Source organism: Phacochoerus africanus, chromosome 15, assembly GCF_016906955.1.
Source record: "Phacochoerus africanus isolate WHEZ1 chromosome 15, ROS_Pafr_v1, whole genome shotgun sequence".
Taxonomy (NCBI): domain Eukaryota; kingdom Metazoa; phylum Chordata; class Mammalia; order Artiodactyla; family Suidae; genus Phacochoerus; species Phacochoerus africanus.
The window spans coordinates 105,478,346-105,499,335 of NC_062558.1; the positions used below are offsets into that span (position 1 = coordinate 105,478,346).

At 43.1% G+C, this 20,990-nt stretch overlaps 1 protein-coding gene across 4 annotated transcripts in view; it reads right to left on the minus strand.

The window, feature by feature from the left end:
* The window catches only part of MYOF (myoferlin), a 172,140-nt gene that overhangs the window by 77,034 nt on the left and 74,116 nt on the right, over positions 1-20,990 (minus strand). For 2 of the 4 annotated variants that reach the window (XM_047762377.1, XM_047762375.1), the window contains exons 16-19: positions 20,069-20,151; positions 17,469-17,507; positions 14,868-14,992; positions 13,234-13,350 (exon numbers count right to left, since the gene is read on the minus strand). In XM_047762377.1, coding sequence (XP_047618333.1) covers positions 13,234-13,350; positions 14,868-14,992; positions 17,469-17,507; positions 20,069-20,151 — 364 coding nt within the window. The remainder of the gene's footprint in view (positions 1-13,233; positions 13,351-14,867; positions 14,993-17,468; positions 17,508-20,068; positions 20,152-20,990) is intronic. The other 2 variants (XM_047762378.1, XM_047762376.1) reach the window with 1 other exon arrangement.

Consider the following 20,990-nt stretch of genomic DNA (forward strand, 5'->3'; position numbering starts at 1 on the left):
CATCGGCAAACAGTGACAGTTTTATTTCCCTTTTTTTTTTTTTTTTTTTTTTTTTTGTCTTTTAGGGCCACACCTGTGGCATGTGGAGGTTCCCAGGCTAGGGGTCTAATTGGAGCTGCAGCTGCTGGCCTACACCACAGCAACGCCAGATCTGAGCCAGGTCTGTGACCTACACCACAGCTCACGACAACACCAGATCCTTAATGCACTGAGCGAGGCCAGGGATCAAAACTGCAACCTCATGGTTCCTAGTCAGATTCGTTTCTACTGCACCATGACGGGAACTCCAGTTTTATTTCTTTTCCAATTTGGATTCCTTGTATTTCTTTTTCTTCTCTGACAATGCCTTTTGAAGGCTGAGTAAAACTGCACTGTACTGTTGAATGATAAACTGAGGCATATTGGTGGGTTTTCTGCCTTGTTTGATGCAAGAATGTGGGCATTCACTTACAGAAGTACTCAAACTTTTTAAAACTTCCTTTTTAAAAATTTGTGCTTGGAGTTCCCGTCATGGCCCAGTCGTTAACAAATCTAACTAGGAACCATGAGGTTGCAGGTTTGATCCCTGGCCTCAATCAGTGGGTTAAGGATCCGGCATTGCCATGAGCTGTGGTGTAGGTCGCAGACTCGGCTTGGATCTGGCATTGCTGTGGCTCTAGTGTAGGCTGGTGGCTACAGCTCTGATTAGATCCCTAGCCTGGGAACCTCCACATGCCATGGATGTGGCCCTAGGAAGGACAGAAAGACAAAAATAAATAAATAAATAAAAATAAAAATTTGTGGTAAGATACACATAATGCAATTCACCATCTCAAGTATTTTTAAGTGTGCCATTCCATGTCATTAAGTATATTCACATCGTTGTGCTACCATCACCACCATCCATCCAAGAACTCTTTCCACCTTACAAAATTAAAACTCTGGGAATGGTTTTCTCAGGGCTACCTGAGATACTCCCTCCCAGGCTTAAGCCCTAATTTTGCCCCAAATAAAACTTAACTCTCAAAAAACAAAACCCCACAACTCGGAACCCATTAAACACAACTCTCCATTCCCACCTACTCTCTGCCTCTGAGTTTGACAACTCTTGGGTAACTTATAAGTAGAATCAAACATTTGTCCTTTCACAACTGGTTTATTTCACTTAGCATAATGTCCTCAAGGTTTAGCCATGGTATAGCATGTCAGAAGTTTCTTCCTTTTAAAGGCTGAATAATACTGCACTGATGCATATTAAAATTTTTAGGTGTTTATTTGAGCAAACATTGGAATTGGGTAGCAAAAAACCAGAAGCGATTAGGAGTGTTTCACAGACAGGAGCTAGGGGAAAAGGCTTCTTAAAGAGCAGAGGCAAGAGTTCCTGCTGTGCCACAATGGGATCGGTGGCAGGTCTGCAGCGCCAGGACACAGGTTCAATCCCTAGCCCAGTAGAGTGGGTTAAAGGATCCAGCATTGCTGCAGCTGCAGCATAGGTCGAAATAGCAGCTCAGGAACTCCATATGCTATGGGGTGCCCCCACCCCAAAAAATGATAATAAAGAGCAGAGGCAGAAGGAAGTCAAGGAGATTATCTGATTGGCTATAGCTTACATGGGTGCATTATTTGGGAAACCCCAGCTGGCTATTTGTAATTTGTTGTCTTTCAGTTTTGATTTCTTAATCTTGAGACACTGCCAGGCCTAGGTTTTGGTTTGCTTGTGTAGGCTATTAAAGCATCAGAGCCACCTCAGTCTACTGGCCTCCTTGCTTAATTAATTAAACACTGTATATATACCATTCATCTATCAATGGATTCATGCTTGCTTCCCCCTTTTGGCTATTGTGAATAATGCTGCTATGAACATGGGTGTACAAATATCCATTTGCATCTCTCCTTTCAATTCTTTGGAGTATATACCCAGCAGTGAATTGGTGAATCATATGCTAATTCTATTTTTAACTTCTTGAGTACATTTGAAGAACACCTGACGGTGACTGTAGTTTGCTGTCTTAAAGAACACTGGGTCATGCAGCCCTATGTTCACTGCAGCACTATTTACAATAGCCAAGATAGAGAAGCAACCTAAATGTCCATTGATAGATAAATGGATAAAGAAGATGTGTTACATATACACAATAAAATATTATTCAGACACAAAAAAGAATAAAATAATGCCATTTGCAACAACATGGATGGACCTAGAGATTATCATACTGAGTAAAGACAGAAAAGACAAATATCTTACCACTTATGTGTGGAATCTAGTAAAAATGATATGAAAGAATTTATAAAACAGAAACAAACTCACAAATTTTAAAATCAATCTTAAGGTTACCATAAGCAAAACTGTTGAGGGGGGAAGAATTGGGAGGGTGGGAATAACACATATACACTACTGTATATAATAGATGATTAATGAGAACCTACTGTATAGCATATGAAAGTCTACTCAATAGTTAGTAATAACCTATATGGAAAAAAGAATGGATGTATTTACATGTGTGGCTTATTCACTTTGCTGTATACCTGGAACTCATACAACAGTGTAAATCAACTATACGCCAATACAAATAAATTAAAAAAAAAAAAAAGAACACTGGGTCATCCCACTATTACAAAATCTCCATTTGGGTTAAAGAAATTTTTGACATGGTACAACTGAAACCTCCCATATGCTTCATCAGAAACCCCTCTGAGTCTCAGTCTTTTTTGAACATTGGTTCACAACCTTAGAAGCACAGTGAATCACGTGAAGAGCTTTAAAATATACCTCTATCTGGGCCCCATGTTGCAGAGATTCTGCCTGGGTATTTTGAATTTAAAAACTTCCCGACCTGAGACCACTTTGGTAGAGTGGGACTTGGGGGACTTCTGTAACTTGTCAGGAGTCCCCTGAACTACCCGCAATAAGCCTCCTAAAATATTCATGGTTCAGAAATTCTGAACAAAGTCTAGGTTTGGTTTAAACTGGTGCATGAAAATTACAAAGTAGGAAGTCATTTGTATTAGTCACATCTTTTATATATAGCCCAAGTTCTTCTTTGTAAAACATCTAGGGTGACAGAAAAGGCAAAGAGCAAAACTATGAAACATAATTTCGGGCCTAAGTCAGGGCCCAGAATAAATGATCAGTGTTTAAGACAAGCCACCTGTCACTGCAGAGAAGCAAGAAGGTAGGTAGGGAGGCATGGCAGAGAGGTAGGGATGCCACCTCTGGCCAGGCTGGCTCTGCCCACCTCCACATGGCCAGCATTCCATCAGATCTCTCTGGATTTTCTCATGCAAAACTCACTGTCCCCTTCAAAAGCCCTAACAGGACCCTCAACCTGGAGGGTCTGAGCTCTCAGACAATAATTGGGGTTTCTGGCCACCACAACTCCTAACAGCATGAGTTCACACTGTAAGCAAGACAAGCACAGCGGAGCAGCTCCTGGGAACACTTTGCAGGTCAAAGTCCATACAGGGTGCCCCCACCACACACACACACCATCTACTCACTGGCTCCAGAGCCCCAGGGTCCTGGAGTAATGGTGATGCTGAGCATTCCACCCTTTCCCCAGCCCTTTCCCACTTCCCCTGCACCCTCAGGGCACAAAGAGGCAGAGAGAAGTAAGATCAATGCAATTTAGAGAAGTTGGCAGCTTCAGCTTTTGTTCCCGGCCCTTCCTTAGTAACTTTAGGGCAAAACTGCCTACAATAGGGCAAATTGAAGAATATAAATTATATAACACTGATGGATGTTACCATAAACTCTGCAAGGCCTTGGGGCTCTCTTTCTAATTATCAATGACCAGTGCACATTGTAGATGGAGGTGGTAGAGGGTAGTTTCAGATGTATATTTGGGGGTTCCTGCTGTGGTGCAATGAGTTAAGAATCCAACTGCAGTGGCCCAGGTTGCCATGGAAGCGCAGGTTTTATCCCTGGCCTGGTACAGTGGGTTAAAGTGCATAGGTTGCAGTTGTGGCTGGGATTCAATCCCTGGCCCAAGAACTTCCATATGCTGAAACATGGCCATTAAAAAAAAAAAAGTTTATTTGGGTGAGGTTTGTCAAGCAAAATACTGATATGAGGTAGCAAGCAACAGTTCTTAAAAGTGGCTGTCGGTCCAGGAGACATGGGACATTAAAGGTCAGTGACAAGGAGACTGTGCCAAAGAAAACTGCCCAGCTTGCTGACTGGGACGGAGAAAAGGGCCAAAGTAGGTGATAAAATAATTAATTCTATGAGAGAATTGTAAATACAAACAAGTATGGAAACTGAGCAGGGCCCAGTGGGGCTCCCAGGCAAATTTCTTGTTTTATTAGGAAATGGGCCTCATTCAGCCTCCAGGACCTTCCCTGAGTTCCAAAGAGTAGGTTCAAACAGTTACTGATCCGGGAAAGGAGGGATGCAGAGACAAGGGAGGAACAGTCAGGAAACAGGGCAACCTCGGGGCAGGGTCCTGGTTCCTTTTCACAGAATATTTGTAACAGTATCTTTGAGCTCTTCTACAAAACTGAACACCCTCCCCCAACCCCAACAAATGAAGATGCTGACTACTTGATGACTTGTTAACTGCCTTCATTCCAGAAAGAAGGACCACTAGAACTAATCCCTGAGCCATTGAACACCAGCTCTGAGGAAGAGTGAAGAAGCCTACATCTACCCTGATCCCTGTCTGTAGCCCTATTTTCCATTCCCAAACTGTAAGACCACCTCCTATTCTTTCCCAAGGGAGGGCACAGTCTTTAGAGCATTAGCCTGCTGGGGCCTCCTTTACCTGGCAAAGCAATAAAGCTGTTTTTTTTTCTTTGCCCAAAATTCTGTCTCTGCGTGTCTGTTCAGCACTGATGGACACAGGCTGAGTTTCAGCAACAGTATGAGAGACCCCTGTACATTAATAATCACTCAGGAAAGCAGGCTTGCTTAACAAAATATGTAAACTATACTTCAAATTTAAAAAAACAAAATTCTCAGACAAAAACACAACAAAACACAAAAAACAAAACCATGCAACAGAAGTAGGAGACTTGGCCCCAAACAGTAAAACCATGGTAAAATGAGACCTGCATCCTGCCCAGTGAGGTCAGTAAGTTAATGATTCCTAGGACATGCTTCTCTGTGCACACTAAAAACAAAAATGTAGGTAAAGGTGACATTATGCTGAAACCCGAGATGATTTACCCTATTTTAGTATATGTTACCGCACTTTTGCTCATTTCCATTGTGCCATGCCAGTCCCAGTTTGACCCTGAGGGGAAGAAAACTCCCCTACCTGACATGGAGGAGGAGCTGATGATGGAAGTTTGACATCTACTCAGACTGAGGAAGAAAGTAGTCTTTTCCCCCTCCCCACTTTTCTTTTGATTATAAAACTGTAGCTCACTAACTTCTGGGCGCAGGACTCCCATTGCCTGCCTGCTCATACTTCTTACAAGCTTCCTACGCTAATAAACTCTTTGCTTACCCAGCACTTTGCCTCTCCTTGAATTCTTTCTGCACCGAGACGGAAAAACCAACACTCTCCTCCATCCCAAAACGTGTTCTGCTGCTTCTATGGCCACCTCGGGTCTGAAGGAACTGCCGAATGAATCCCGATGTGCCATTTGAGGCAGTATTTATTGAGCACTTCACGTGCGCTAGACCAATGGGAGAGCTAACGCTAGGGTTTCAACAGCTGCTCTTCTACCAGCGTGATTCCTCGGGGAAGCATCCAGGCTGAACCCTGCTACCTCTCTCACAGGGTCTCGTGACCAGGCCCACCTGGAGCAGCAGCTCGGGATCTGCTCTGGGGACATGGGGGAACTCTGGGCTCTTTGATGACTGAGCAGGAAAAAACTCACTCTTCTACCTGCGTGCCTCTGACTCTCACACTGCGGTCACACTGCCAACACTTTGACACCAGATACATGGGGAATTTTCCCATATCGAGGGATTCTGCAACACCAGCTGAGTATCCTACAATTTAACTCAATTCTGATACTACCCACCTGGATATAGTATCAGATCCCACAGGGTAAGCGCTCAGTCCCACAAACCACCCCTCTTCACCTGTGCTTTTGAAACATCGACTAAAAACTGAAAGTTGCCACGATCCCTGCCTCATGTTAATTTGCTAGAGCAGCTCATGAAACTCAGGAAAAGAGTTCACTTACTGTTTAAGGGTTAATTATAAAAGAATATGATAGAGGATACAGATGAGCATCCAGATGGAAGAAATACATAAGGCAAGGTACATGGGAAGGGGCACAGAGGTCTCATGCCCTCTCTGCACATCCCACTCTCCCAGCACTTCCGGGAGTTCACCAACCTGGAAGCTCCCCGAACACCTTACTTTGGGGGATTTTATGAAGGCTTGATCATAGGTAGGTATGACCAATGATTAACACTTTTTGGAGAATAGAGCTGCTTCTTTTTTCTTTTTCTCTGTCTTTTTAGGGCCACACCCTTGGCATATGAAGGTTCCCAGGCTAGGGGTCCAATCAGAGCTGTAGCCGCCAGCCTACACCACAGAAACTAGCAACTTGGGATCCAAGCCACATATGCAACCTACATCACAGGTCACAGCAATGCCAGATCCTTAACCCACTGAGCGAGGCCAGGGATCGAACCCATCCTCATGGACGCTAGTCAGGCCCATTAACTGCTGAGCCATAGAACTCTGAATGGAGCTTCCAACCATGACTTGGTGACCAGGTCCCATTCACGAGCCCATCAAGCCACCTCATTAGAACAAAAGACTTTCTTTTTGAGGTTGGAGGTAGATGGGCCCCCAGGCTGAGAACATCTGGGACTTGTTAGGCTGAGTAAATTTGGCCTTGCTTCTCTTTGACACATCAAGGAGAAAGTTAATGGCAGGAGCTGGGCTCTGCTGGAGTAAAAAGATAAGATGACCATATCAATCATTCTTGCAGTTAAGGAGACCTCCCCGACTACACATGTGCAGAAAAGACTCCTGGGGGTCAAAAAGAGAGGGGGCTCGAGGCCACAATAAGTCCTGATACTGGCCCATAACCCTTTGCTCTGGAATCCATCTGGGCCAAAAGACATGAATGAATATCAGAGAGGGTCCTGGGTCCAGTCAGGTATAAGAAATCAAATGAGATAATTGGTCAAAGGAAAACAAAGACTCGGAAGAGCTGTCCAATATAAGTGATTTAAATCCCCTCTCTGGTGCATTCCTCACTCAGGAGGATGTCTGCATGGCTGTCCTCATTTGGGTGTGTATTACTGTGTGGGTTTTATCTTAACAAACGGCTCCTCTGTGTGCTCTCCCACATGTTGCCCTGTGCCTCTAATGATAAACTTTGTACCTGCCTTTACAGTCTTTACCTCCTTGAAACATTCTTGCTTTCAACAGGGGCAAGAATCAGGGCAATTCTGTTTTTAGCCTTTAGTAGGTCTAGTGGCTAGGACTCCTGGTTTTCACCCAAGCTTCCCAGGTTCAATTCCTGAGCAGAGAATTAAGATCTGGCTTCAAGCCATCACTCACTGCTGTCTCCAGAGATCATTAGCATCCAGGAAATCCCAAGGGATTTAGGAACTCTGTGTCAGCAACTAGGGTCAAAGACCAAATATTAGAACAAAAGATGCTCACGAGTACTCTTATCACTTAGAAAATTACAAGGGTTTTAGGAGCTCTGTGTCAGGAACAAAGGTGGAGACAGATCTCTATATTCTATTATATCACAGGAACTAAGTTGCCCTTTAGTCGAAGCCTCTTCAACTCTACTGGAAAGGTTCATTACTTGCACATGACCGGGTCATGAGATCTTTGTAAGTCAGACAGGGGTCTGATCGCTTTCTAGGTTGACCACTCTCATGATGAGCAAATCTGCTCATCTGTACAAATATGCTCATCTAACACCCTTCCTGGGCTCTTGGTTGCTTGAATTACAGGTATATCCTTGGAATCTCAGCAACTTGTTGAGGTTTGTGTTTATATAGTTCATTTCTGTTTTTATTAAACTTATGACAGAAGCCATTCTAATTATTTAGAGCAAAGAAAACTAATTCAGTTTTGTATTTCAGTTTATAAAAAGCTCTTTCAGGAGTTCCTGTCACGGCTCAGTGGTTAACGAACCCGGCTAGGAACCATGAGGTTGCAGGTTCCACCCCTGGCCTCACTCAATGGGTTAAGGATCCGGTGTTGCCATGAGCTGTGGTGTAGGTCACAGATGCGGCTCCGGTCCTGCGTTGCTGTGGCTCTGGCGTAGGTCGTTGGCTACAGCTCTGATTAGACCCCTAGCCTGGGAACCTCCATGTGCTGCGGATGGGGCCCTAGAAAAGGCAAAAAGACAAAAAGAAAAAGCTCGTTCATATTGTTGAGAGATACTATGGGCAGTATATATGGCTGGTCCTCTGTTTCTGTATTTTGCTTTTAACTACCTGCATAAGCTTCTATGCCTGTATGCATTTAATTATTTGGAGTAAAGAAAACTAAAAACTGATTTGGTTTTGCATTCTAGTTACTAGAGGGCTTTTCCTTCCTTTATATTTTGTTGGGCTTCTTCCTTTCCCTAACCCCTCTCCTCTCCATTATAATTAAGAACAAAAAGAAGGGTCATGGACTTAAATTGTGTTCTGATGAAGGAACAAGGAAGCGTTATAACTGCTGAGAACCCATAACAGCATTTCTGCCTAACCCCAAGTTCCAAATGACATCTTCAAGAGCCAACCTATAACTACACAAGTCCAGAAGCACCCATCTGTTTCCACGGAGCCTTTGGTGGTTTTTACACATTCTCTTGCATGATCCTGGCAATAAAGAGTATATTGGCTGTTCCATTTTTTTCCACATACCATCTCCTCTTTTTCCTTTTCTTAACTTGTCCTTAAGATCTATTATGACTCCTGGACTTCAGAGGTGATGGAGTTGTGGGCTGGAGAGAAAGACCCAGGCCAAGATCTTCCTAACTGGATGAACCTGTTGCTTTTGGCTCTGTCTCTCTTTACACAAGTGAAAAACAAAACAAAATGAGTTTACATTGTGTGTTCCCAGAGCTTGAACCCATGGAATTTGCTTATAGAGATTCTCCTTCTTCCTTTTTTTTTTTTTTTTTTTTTTTGCTTTTCAGGGCCGCACTTGTGGCATATGGAGGTTCCCAGGCTAGGGGTCTAATCAGAGCTACAGCTGCCGGCCTATACCACAGCCACAGCAATGCCAGATCTGAGCCACCACTATAACCTACACCACAGCTCACCGGCAACACCAGATCCTTAACCCACTGAGCAAGGCCAGGGATCAAACCCAAATCCTCATGGATCAGATTCGTTTGTTCCTGCTTCACCACAATGGGAACTCTGAGAAATTCTTGATTTTATAACCTATTCTGTAGAAGTAAGGTTTGAGAAGCCAGGATTAATCCAGCAACTTGAGATCTTTCCTACTATATTATGAAAGACTCATCATTTGCAAGGAATGTGGCCTTGAGATCATAGCAAACCCTAAAATTCAAAAACATAACAATATTCTATCATTTCCCCCATGGACTGTAACAAAGTAATGAAAGATACTGGGGGATTCGTTTCCACCCTACTTAAGAGTTGCTGTACCAGTTCAGGAATGGAGAGCTCAAAGCCTCATTCTCATTCACAAGCAGAACCAGTGGTTGGCTGGGTGCATGTGCTGGCATTCACACACCTGCCTCTCTGCACATCTGATTCTCACCTCAGCAAAATCATTCCTCACCACACCTGCAAAACCTTGAGATAACTCAAGGGTAATTAGCACCATTAATGTGAAATCCATGAAGGGCATTATAGTGCCATGGATATTATGGTATAAATAACAAAATGGTATTATTTACATATCTGTCTATCAGTGGGGATGGGAGAAGGATGAGGAATAGGGTGATGGGGAACAACTTGGTAATTTCTTGAAGAGTTATCTCTTAATGAGTTATTGTAATCACCTGGCCTTTATATCTACTTGTTTAAGAGGTTGAGTCAGCAAAAAAAATGCACTAAGATTTTTTATTGGATATATTCATGCAGAAAAACTGGAAAAATTGTGACTTATAAGCTGTAATTTCTGATTCTGGAGGCAGAGATGTGAATTCACATTTGAGGTAGACCATTGCTTTGCTTTAGGAAAATTCCTTGGGTAGATCTTTAGCGTTACTGTAAAGCAAATACCAAGCGTGAGTCTTTTGCAATTTAAATAACCTGAATTCTGAGTTCCCGTGGCTCACTGGTATCCTTGAGGATGAAGGTTTAACCCCCTGGCCTCACTCAGTGGGTTTAGGATCTGGCACTGCTGTGAGCTGTGGCGGAGGTCGCAGATGCAGCGTGGATCTGGTGTTGCTGTGGCTGTGGCCAGCTGCTACAGCTCGGATTCGACCCCTAGCCTAGGAACCTCCATATACCATGGGCGCAGCCCTAAAAAGACCCAAACAAACAAACAAAAACACCTGAATTCAGCTGTACTATTTGGTGACATAAACTGTTAGGTGGGGCTATGTTATAATCTTTGCTAATTTGGGGGAGAAATGTTTCTTTCCCTGAGTGAAGTTAGCCTGATGCCCTGTGGCTTGCTCTTGTGGTGATGTCAGTGTTCCTTCCTGAGGCTGAGGGGTGGAGACGGAGACAAGCTCAGGAAAAAATGTGCAGCCAACCTTCTCCCCTTACTGGGAAGATGGAGGAACTGGATTGAACTTGTGCAGCTCATGAAGAGCTGGACTACTGATGTTCCAAATATGCCAAGATTGAAGAATCCAGAATATACTGCTTTGGATTAATGGACTCTATTGTTAGGAGTCCACGGGCAAGGCCCTGGGGCTCTGGGGGAGAAGGGAGACTTTCCTCTACAGGCAGTGGATGTTCTCCTGATGAGTCATCCTGAAAGGGGCAGATATCATAGGCAGACATGATACTACTAAATGGAAGCAGAGCCTGTGGTTGGTTGGGAACTCATGGCAGTTAAATGTGGACTTTTTTTTTTTCCTTTTCCAGCTGCATCCATGACATATGGAAGTTCCCAGGCCAGGGATCGAATCTGAGCCACAGCTGCAACCTCTGCCACAGCTGCAGCAATGCCGGATCCTTAATCCACTGCTGCAGGCTGGGGACCGAACCAGCAACATGACAGAGACAATGCTGGATCACTAACCCACTGTGCTACAGTGGGAACTCCATGAATGTTGACTTTTGAGGTGACAACGTGCAAAGGTGGGACTGAAGGTTGGGGCAAAGGAAGCACTGAGTCCTGCCACAAGGAAGTAGCCTGGAGGGAGACCCAGAAAGCTGATCTGAGCCCTAGGGCTCTGAGAAGAGTCACTCTTGGCAGCCACTTCAACTTAATTCATTTGACTGCATTTCCTGATTCCTATCCTAGACCTGGAAGTAAGAGCATTTTTAAAGTCGATATTTGGTTTCTGATGTAATGAAGGGCCTATCCCCTGCTTGGAATGCAGGGTAAAGGGGAGGGCAGCAGCCTGAGGGAGTTGTGGGCAGGGAGTGGAACCCAGCTAGGAGAGGCCCTGGGCAGGGGGCATTGGTGAGCTGGCTGCTCGGCAGGCAATTCAGATTTCTGGAACATGTAAGCATTAACCCAAGATTCTTAGAAATAGTTGAGGAAGAGGTGGTATACAGATACAATGGACTATTGTTCCACCACAAGAGAGAAGGTAATCCTCTATCTGCAACAACATTGATGGACTTTGAGGGCATCAGGCTAAATGAAATGAGTCAGACTAAAAAAGATACATACTGTATATCACATACATGTGGAATCTAAAAAACCTGAATCCACAGAAGCAGAGAGTAGAAGGGTGGTTACTAGGGGAAGTGAGGAGATGTTGATCAAAGGGCACAAACTTGCAGTTAGAAGGTGAATCGGTTCTTGAGATCTAAGGCACAGCCCTGCAATCAGTAATACCATATAACATACTTGCGAGTTGCTAAGAGACGAGATCTTAAAAGTTCTCACCCCAAAAAAAGAAATGATAATACTGTGACATGATGGAGGTGTTAGGAAGGCTACAGCTAGCTATTGCAATGTTCAAACGTATCCCATCAACACGATGCACACCTCAAACTTACACAATACTATATGTCAATTATATACCATTTTTCTTACATTTTGTATTAAAGTATAGTTGATTTACAATATTGTGCCAATTTCTGCTGTACAGCAAAGTATATATCAATTTTTTTGAGTTAAAAAGTAAAAAGAAATTCAAGTAGCATGTTTTATAAAAAACAGTAACAACCATAATAATGGTATAGGATATGCTGGACATGATTCAGTGAACAACAGAGTTAATTTAATACTGGGCTAGCCATCACCCACGCTAACACTTCAGTACTGCCGATGTCAACTAACTGACAAGGAAAAATTTGGCATTTACCTGTTTCATGATAAGAATACTCTCCTTTTTGTATTTATCACCTTGAATTAATTACACTGACATTTGAATTTACTGGGAAAAAATACATCATATGGATCATGGATGTTATGCATATGTTGTCTCCATAGTGGGGAAAGAGCTGATTTAAGAAAAAAAAATTGTTGGGGAGGCAGACCTGGAAGACTTCTTGTCTTCAAGGAGGGTGGGTTTCAGAGCTGCTGTGATGTCGGCATTAATATAAACATGCCTCCACACGTTGGGAAGCCTGAGATAGAGCAGGGGTTTTGTTTGTTTGTTTTTGTCTTTCTAGGGCCACACCTGAGGCATATGGAGGTTCCCAGGCTAGGGGTCGAATCAGAGCTGTAGCTGCCAGCCTATGCCACAGCCATATGCCAGATCTGAGCCACGTCTGCGATCTACACCACAGCTCACAGCAACGACAGATCCTTAACCCACTGATTGAGGCCAGGGTTTGAACCTGCGTCCTCATGGATACTAGTCAGATTCGTTTCTGCTGAACCACGATGGGAACTCCCTATGGTAGTTATTCTGAAGATGAAAGTGACTACGGATGGCTGCTAGACCATTTGGAACGGCTCTTGTGCCCCCACCGTACACCCAAGCCCAGTTAGCAAACAGGCCACTCAGTTTCAGGCTATCACTGCTCTTACAGGTTTTCCCTTGGGTATTAACATTTCAAAGATGAAGCAAATCTCATCACCCCCATAGGGCTGTTGTGGGCAGATCAAGAGACTATTGAGGGAAACCAGCTGTAACTCTGGTCTCTCTCTACCTCTGCCACAGCTGACCAAGCCCTCAATCCCAGGATGCCCCTTCAGGCCTGCTTGCTCCGGTACTCACCGATCCACCACCAACCCTCTGCAACACCCTTTCCATAGCAAGCATCCACATTCCAACATTTACCTCCACAACCAGCAGGTCATCATTTGAAATGGGCTCAAGCTTTTTATCTGGTGGTGTCTTTTCGAGCAAAGTGCTTAATTCAACAAAGATTCTGCCTCTGTAGGCAACTCCTTCCCCCTGAAAAGCAACAGCACAGGATTATTCCTCTAGGCCTGAATAACAGCAAAAAAAAAAAAAAAATACTCTGCCTCTGTAGTAAAGCTAATCCAGTTACAACGTAAAGTTTCTCCTTCCTACGATGAACTTTCTCAGCTGGTCTTTGGTTTCTAAGAGCCAAGGACCTCAGAAAGGATTCCAAAGAGAGCTGGGTAGCCAGGGCTGAAAGGGCTCTAAGCCCTGACTAAGGTCAGAGGCTTTCAAGCTACACTGTAGATCTAGAAGGGGGAACTGGGGTGGGAATGGAAGGGGCTCAAAGTCTCCCTCATCATACTTCAGCTCTGCCTTTATCTGCATAAACTTGACTCCTTTTCTCTTCTTCTCAGAATAGGGAGGTTGCCATGTCGGCAACCAGGGCAAGTCCCAGGGTAGCCAGGAAATAAAAGAGGAAGATGTTCTGGGTGTGGCTGAGTGTGGGTGTTAATAGCGGATACTCCTCCCACCATACCCAGCGCTGTTGGCAACAGAACCCTCCAGAGAGGAAGGGAAGGTTTCCACTTCCACAGCCTGCCCTCCACCTCCACCCGACCCCTGCCCCCAGGGCTTTCTCTCTATCTTAGTCCCTTCCGTGGCTCTGAGAGCTAACAGAATGTGGGCCTCCAGGTCCTCATATATAAAATGAAGAGGCTGGACCAGATCAGGGATAGTAGTATCAAGCATGTCACCTCTGATCATGTGGCAAATTCCTAGAACATGGTGTTGAACAGAATACTCAGGTAGCACATTTGCTTTTTGGAAAGAGCCAACACTGGTTACTGACATCTGCCCCAAGTCTGGGACGGGGGAATGGCCGTGTGATGCACTGGCCACTGCTGCACTGGATCATCTCCAGGCGCCTTTCCTATCCCTGCATTCTCAGGCTTGAAGAGCATGAGGCATCTATGCTTCAACACTTGATCAACCATCTGGTGAGTCGCTGGGGGCAGGGTGTCCCCTAAATATGAGACTTAATTATAACCATTAGAAGAAGGAAGCATGGAGTTCCCATCGTGGCGCAGTGGTTAACGAATCCGACTAGGAACCATGAGGTTGCGGGTTCGGTCCCTGCCCTTGCTCAGTGGGTTAACGATCCGGCGTTGCCGTGAGCTGTGGTGTAGGTTGCAGACGCGGCTCGGATCCCGCGTTGCTGTGGCTCTGGCGTAGGCCAGGGGCTACAGCTCCGATTCAACCCCTAGCTTGGGAACCTCCATATGCCGTGGGAGCGGCCCAAGAAATAGCAACAACAACAACAACAACAACAACAACAACAAAAATCGGCCTTTCACACAGGGGGAAAAAAAAAAACAATTGGAAATATTGTGACAATAACTAAAACTTGACACACAGACATAAAGCAAGCAAATGCAGTTTGAAAAATGGTGCTGGTAGGATTCTTCATGTGGAGTTGCCACAAGCTTCAATTTCCTTAAAAAAAAAAAAAAAGAAGGAAGTACATTCATCAGTGCTCATTAAAAACAAACCTTAACTGAAGAACTAACCTTTCCTGTGTTTAGCTCATCGTAGGGGTCTGGGAATCCCGTATATTCTCTGGGACTTCCATAAAGATTCAGATAACAAGGTCCAAACGTCGGAACAAAGCCCACCTCTGTTTCTCCTGTATTCGCTGAGAGATAACATCATCATTAGGTTTGAGGCTTTTAACACTCAATCTGTTGAAATAGATATTAGTTATTAGTTAGCTGGGTGAGACTGTTTTCCTCCTTTTCATGAGTTAGTTGTATTAGTGCAAATTTTAAACACTTGTGAGATTTGCCATAGTTCCCAATAAGGAATAAGCTTTAAAATATTAAATAAACAACAACTGGGGAGTAGTTCAGGTAAATATGTTATTCTTACAAAAAGATGATGCTATTTAAGTGAAAGAATAAGAAGAAGTTGATCTTCACATTTTTTGCAAGTTTTAATTGTCATAGTAAACACGTCATTGCTAACTGGGGTAAAGACTATATTGTTTTTGTAAAGTCATTTAAATGACATCCATCAGATTAACTTTATTTGTTCCCCCAAAAGGTCATTTAGCCTCAGGTAGTTAGTATAAATCTGGCAGATGCTGTTAAAAACACAGGATATTTAAAATGTATACATATAACAATAAACTGCCTGCCTACGGTTAAGACCATATTCACAAGCAATGTGAAGTCTCCATTCCTGACATTCTGTTTCTGGTGAGCATCCACCATGCTCTGTATTTCTGCCGCCTGGTCTCAGCAAGACTGCTCTCCAACGAGGAGAGTAATGCAAGGAAATAGCAGAGTCAAAGGGAGATTGCGGGTGAAGATGAGGAAATGTGAGAGTGGCCTCCAGCCATCTGCATGACTTCTTTATGAGGAAGGATAGACTTGCTTCCCAAAGCAGGTGAAGGGGGAGTTCTCTTGTGGTACAGTAGGTTAAGGATCAGGTGCTGTCACTGCAGTGGTTTGGGTCACTGCTGTGGCACAGGTTCAATTCCCGGCCTGGGAACTTCCATGTGCCATGGATGCTGGAAAAAAGCAGGGGAAGGACCACTGCTGAGAGCTACAAGGCCAGCTTTGGTTCACTCAATGTAAAGAAGATCTTTCTATGAATCAGTGATGTCAAACAATGGGATGGATTGCACTGGGGACAGAGGAACTGCTAAGGCCAAGACTTCAGCCTGCTCCTCAGTATATTGTCTAGTCTTTTCCTCCGTGGATGAGAGGTTGACCAGATCTCCTCTATCACCCTTTCCAACTCTATGCTTAAAACTAAGGCAGAAAGATAAATATGGAATATCGGGGAGCAGATGCCCATTAATAAACAATTGAGCAAGGTCTATACACATGTAGTTTGCCATCTTCTTCACCTCTTTGTGGCTCCTTTGCCTTCTGGACTTCCATAGGTTGTAACTTTGTATTTTAATTTTTGAATTTTACATAGCTGCTTATCTCTGTGATTACATTATATATTTCTTTGGTAAGTGGGGAAGGATTCAAACATGTTTTATTCTGACTCTCTAAACACCTGGCTCTACCTTGGAGTACTACCACATAAATGGTCTTTGATTGGTTTGAACAAATGAATGAAAGAATGAAGTATTACCAAATATGCCAACTTCCTTACAAACCTAAGGACCGTTTAATATTCGTGCAAAGTCTGATAATAAGATAATGAGATTAATTTTTTTTTCTTTTTGCTTCTTAGGGCTGCACCCGCAGCATATGGAAGTTTCTAGGCTAGGGGTCGAATTGTAGCTTCAGCTGCCAGACTACGCCACAGCCACAGCAATGCAGGATCCGAGCCACATCTTCGACCTGCACCACAGTTCACGGCAATGCCAGATCCAAGCTGTGTCTGTGACTTATGCTGCAGCTGTGGCAACACCAGATCCTTAATTCACTGAATGAAGCCAGGGATTGAACCCGAATCCTCATGGATACTAATCGGGTTCTTAACCTGCTGAGCCACAAGGGAAACTCCTGACATGGATTTTTAAAAACAAACAAGTTGCGCCAATAACATAAAGGCAGACAATTTGCAAACTTTCTCACATGCAATCTCTCTTTTCCCTCTGCCTACAACCTTGGGTTGTGAGCATGGCTGGGATTATCAAGTTTATCTGAAAGAAGACAGATCTCTCTAAATCACAGAGTCTTCATCTATTGGGGAAAAACAACATCTGCCTTAAGCATGTTGTGATGGTCAAGTGTGAGAACATTGAGCAAACTTGCAAAGAATGGCGAGGACTGTGCAAATCCAAGGACGTGTTATGACTCCACATAGAAGATGAAAACCTTCAAGGTACAAAGTGGAGAACATGTACAACAATAAATAAACAACGTAACAAAAAAAGTTATGCAATTATTTACAAGGAAGCCAAACAAGATGGTATGCATGTGAAAACATGAGGCATGTAGCAAAGCTGAGTTAGCACATCTGTGTAAACTGAGCTTTGCAGGACAACTCTCTCTATATATAACATGAATATAAAAATTGTTACTCTAGCAAAACCAATTTTAAGACAGCAAAATGTTAAAAAAGGTGCTAAAGTCAATCAGTTGATAAATTCTTAACCATAGTAAACAGACAGATCCAGGAGATAGCAAAATCACAAAGCATAAAACCTGTATATGATGCAGCCCCAGATGCCGAGGATGAGAAATCTAAGTAGTAAAAATACGGTTGGTTAAACAAGGGAAACACGGCCAGTATAAAAGAGACACTGAAAAAGTTAATCAAATCCAATGCTTGGTAAGTGGTTTAGCAGCACCAGAAAAATCCCACATTCAGACTCCAATCACATGGCCCTTCTGTAATTTACACAAATGTCGCTGGTTAAATGCAAACTGGCTCAAGACTTTGACACATGGCAGTACCACCACACAGGAAACAACCCAATGTCATGAGCCCCAAGGCAGCAAAGCATCCGAGAACAAGCTTCCAACCATCAAAGGGGGCCTGGGAAGGTAACCAACATGTTAGGATTTTAATAAAACACTGACTTGTCCTGTGTCTGACCAGAGACTCTAAGTTAGTTTAGGCTAAGGCTATGCAGGTAAAGGGCCTACAGTTTACGGTACATTATCTGTTTCTTTTAGGGGGATGGTTGTTGCTCACTATTGTTGTATTTTTTTTTTTTCTTCTTCTTCTTTTTACAGCTGCACCTGGGACAAATGGAAGTTCCTGGCTAGGTAGGGACTGAATGGCAGTCACATTGGCTCTTAACCCACTGAGCGAGGCCAGGGATTGAAACCACATCCTCACAGACACTATGTCGGATTCTTAACCCACTAAGCCACAATGGGAAACTCCTGCTCATTGTTATTTTGAGACCCTGTTACAGCCTGTCTGCAGGGCCTGCAATGAGAGAAGAAGGCCTCAGAGTCAGGGGCTGAAACTGCTTGTAGGGATTTGTTTTTAGTTCTTCCGGGTGTTAGCATCACATCACTAAGAAAAATGCTTATTCAACTACTTCTAGAATAATTATTTTTAGGTAATTATTTAATGCTTCCTGCTAATGATAAATGAACTTAATTTTTACCCTCCTTCCCATACAGTTATAGCATGATTTTTAATTACTCTATTGGTTACCTTTAACCAATAAATTTAATCCAGTCTTAACCAATCTTCATCTAACCAGTGACTTAATCTAACTTTTATGTCTGGATCCCTCACTTGATAAGAGGCTAACAGTATGCCTAACCTCCCTCTGCTCTCCCCTTCTTTTGCTTCTAAGCTCCCTCTTCTATACTTTCACATTGTAAGAGGCAATGACATTTACCTTCTGTTTAGTGCTTTGATTACAAGTTTAACAACAACAACAAAAATTTAAAGCAATTATAGTTCTTACATTATAACAACCATGTAAGTATTGTTTTCTGCAGAGAAAAGGAGAATCATAATTACATGTCCTCTGTACAGGTCCAGCAGCATGTCCCCTATGCCACGTAGCACAGAATGTTTACCTTTCTTTCTTACCTTTTATCATTTGTTTAAAATAATGCTATACCTGACTTCATATTTGGGTATATTGTGTTGGTTCAGCTCTTTATTTCTCTTGGACTTTCTAATCACCTTTTTTCCTTCCTCTTTTTCTTTTCTTTCTTTTTTTTTTTTTTAAAGGCTGCACCCACGGCATATGGAAGTTCCTAGGCTAGGGGCTGAGTTGGAGCTGCAGCTGCCAGCCTACATCACAGTCACAGCCACAGCAACACTAGATCCAAAAAGCATCTGCACCACATCTCATGGCAATGCCAAATCCTTAATCCATTGAGCAGTGCCAGGGATCGAACCCACAACATCAGGGATACTAGTTGGGTTCATTACTGCTGAGCCACAATGGGAACTCCCCTCCTTCTTCTTAAGAGGAGAAATCTTTATCTTTTTCACTAAATCTTATTACATTCTGGGTTCTTATTCATACTGTCTACTACCTGGCTTACAATACATTTTTAAAAAACCTATGATGTCCTAAACAAGACGAGGATAAGAAGAACCTTAGGTTTCCCAAAACAAAGTTTTGCTTCAAATTCTCTCACTTTACTCAATGTGTTTAATCTATTGGTAACTATAAGAATTTCAACTTTAATTTTGGTAACAAACGATAAGCCTTTGATATTATTAATATGTTAACATTAAATTTTTTCTGCTACGATCATAATTTGTCTCCTTCATTCTCCATTATAATTTCTGACTTATGCACAGAACCAGAATGCCAGGTATAGGCAATTAGTTCTCAGTATAGAAAACAACAAAAAGAAAAAGATATTGGTTATCAGTGCCTGTTAGCATAAAATGCATGAAAAAGAAATACATATTATCTGGAGTGGAGACTACATGGTTCATGGCCCTTGGACCCCCTTGTTCTTGCCAAGAAAGTCACCAGAGAAGGGAATATTATCTTATGTTTGGATAGACTGGTATCAATGCAACTCAAAAAGGGGGGGCACTTTCTATTGACACTCAAAAATTTGTAAAAGAGCTAATGGGAAAGAATTTTTGGCGGGAGCAAGAAAGATAAAATTTTTAAACTAACAGTTGCCTCAATTATTAATTATTAATCAACTGTTTTGCTGGTCATCATCCAAACATCACTGAAATGATTCAGGAGGCTCATCACATTTGGCTTTTGGGAAACCAAGTCCACTGCCAAGTGACTACCCCAGTTCATTCCTTCTCCAGAAATTCTCTGCCTATTTTGTTCTTGCTCTGCTGTGTGACTCACCTTCCACTTCCCCACCAGAGGCTGCGATTTTAGACAGGTACAGATATGTTGTTCCCACGACATCATTTTTGGTAAGACGGTCCCTGTTTAAAAGAACAGATTAAGGCCTCCACCTTCAAGGACAGATCTTCATTTCAACAATAACAAGATACAGTTGGAAAAGACCCGAGGCCTCAGAAATCATCCTGTCCAGTAGACCTCAGGCTCTACCGTACCTTAAAAATCACTGTCGGAGTTCCCGTTGTGGCTCAGTGCTTAACGAACCTGACTGGCATCCATGAGGATGCAGGTTCAATCCCTGGCCTCACTCAGTGGGTTAAGGATCCAGCGTTGCCATGAGCTGTGGTGTAGGTTGCAGACGCAGCTCGGATCTGGCCTTGCTGTGGCTCTGGCATAGGCTGGCAGCAACAGCTCCGATTAGACCCCTAGCCTGGGAACCTCCATATGCCGTGGGTACGGCCCTAAGAGGACAAAAAGACAGAAAAAAATTAATAAATAAAAATAAAAACCACCCCATCACCTTCCATTCAAGTTTTTGACTCAATAAAAACAGGAGTGATGAATAAGAGTCTGGTTAATAGAGACAAACTATTGCCTTTGGAATGGATAAGCAATGAGCTCCTGCTGTATAGCACTGGGAACCAGATCTAGTCACTTATGATGGAGCATGATAGAGGATAGTGTGAGAAAAAGAATGTATAGGTGTATGTGTGGCCGGGTCTCTTTGCTATACTGTAGAAAACTGTAAACCAACTCTAATGGAAAAAATAAAAATCATTTAAAAAATAAATAAATAAACAATAAAAAGAATAACAGTCTGCACTTATAGCAAGTATACATCCCAGCTGATTCTGATGCAGAGGGTCCTCCAACCACCCTGTGAGAAACACTGATCCAGTTTGACAACTCATTTCAGTTACAG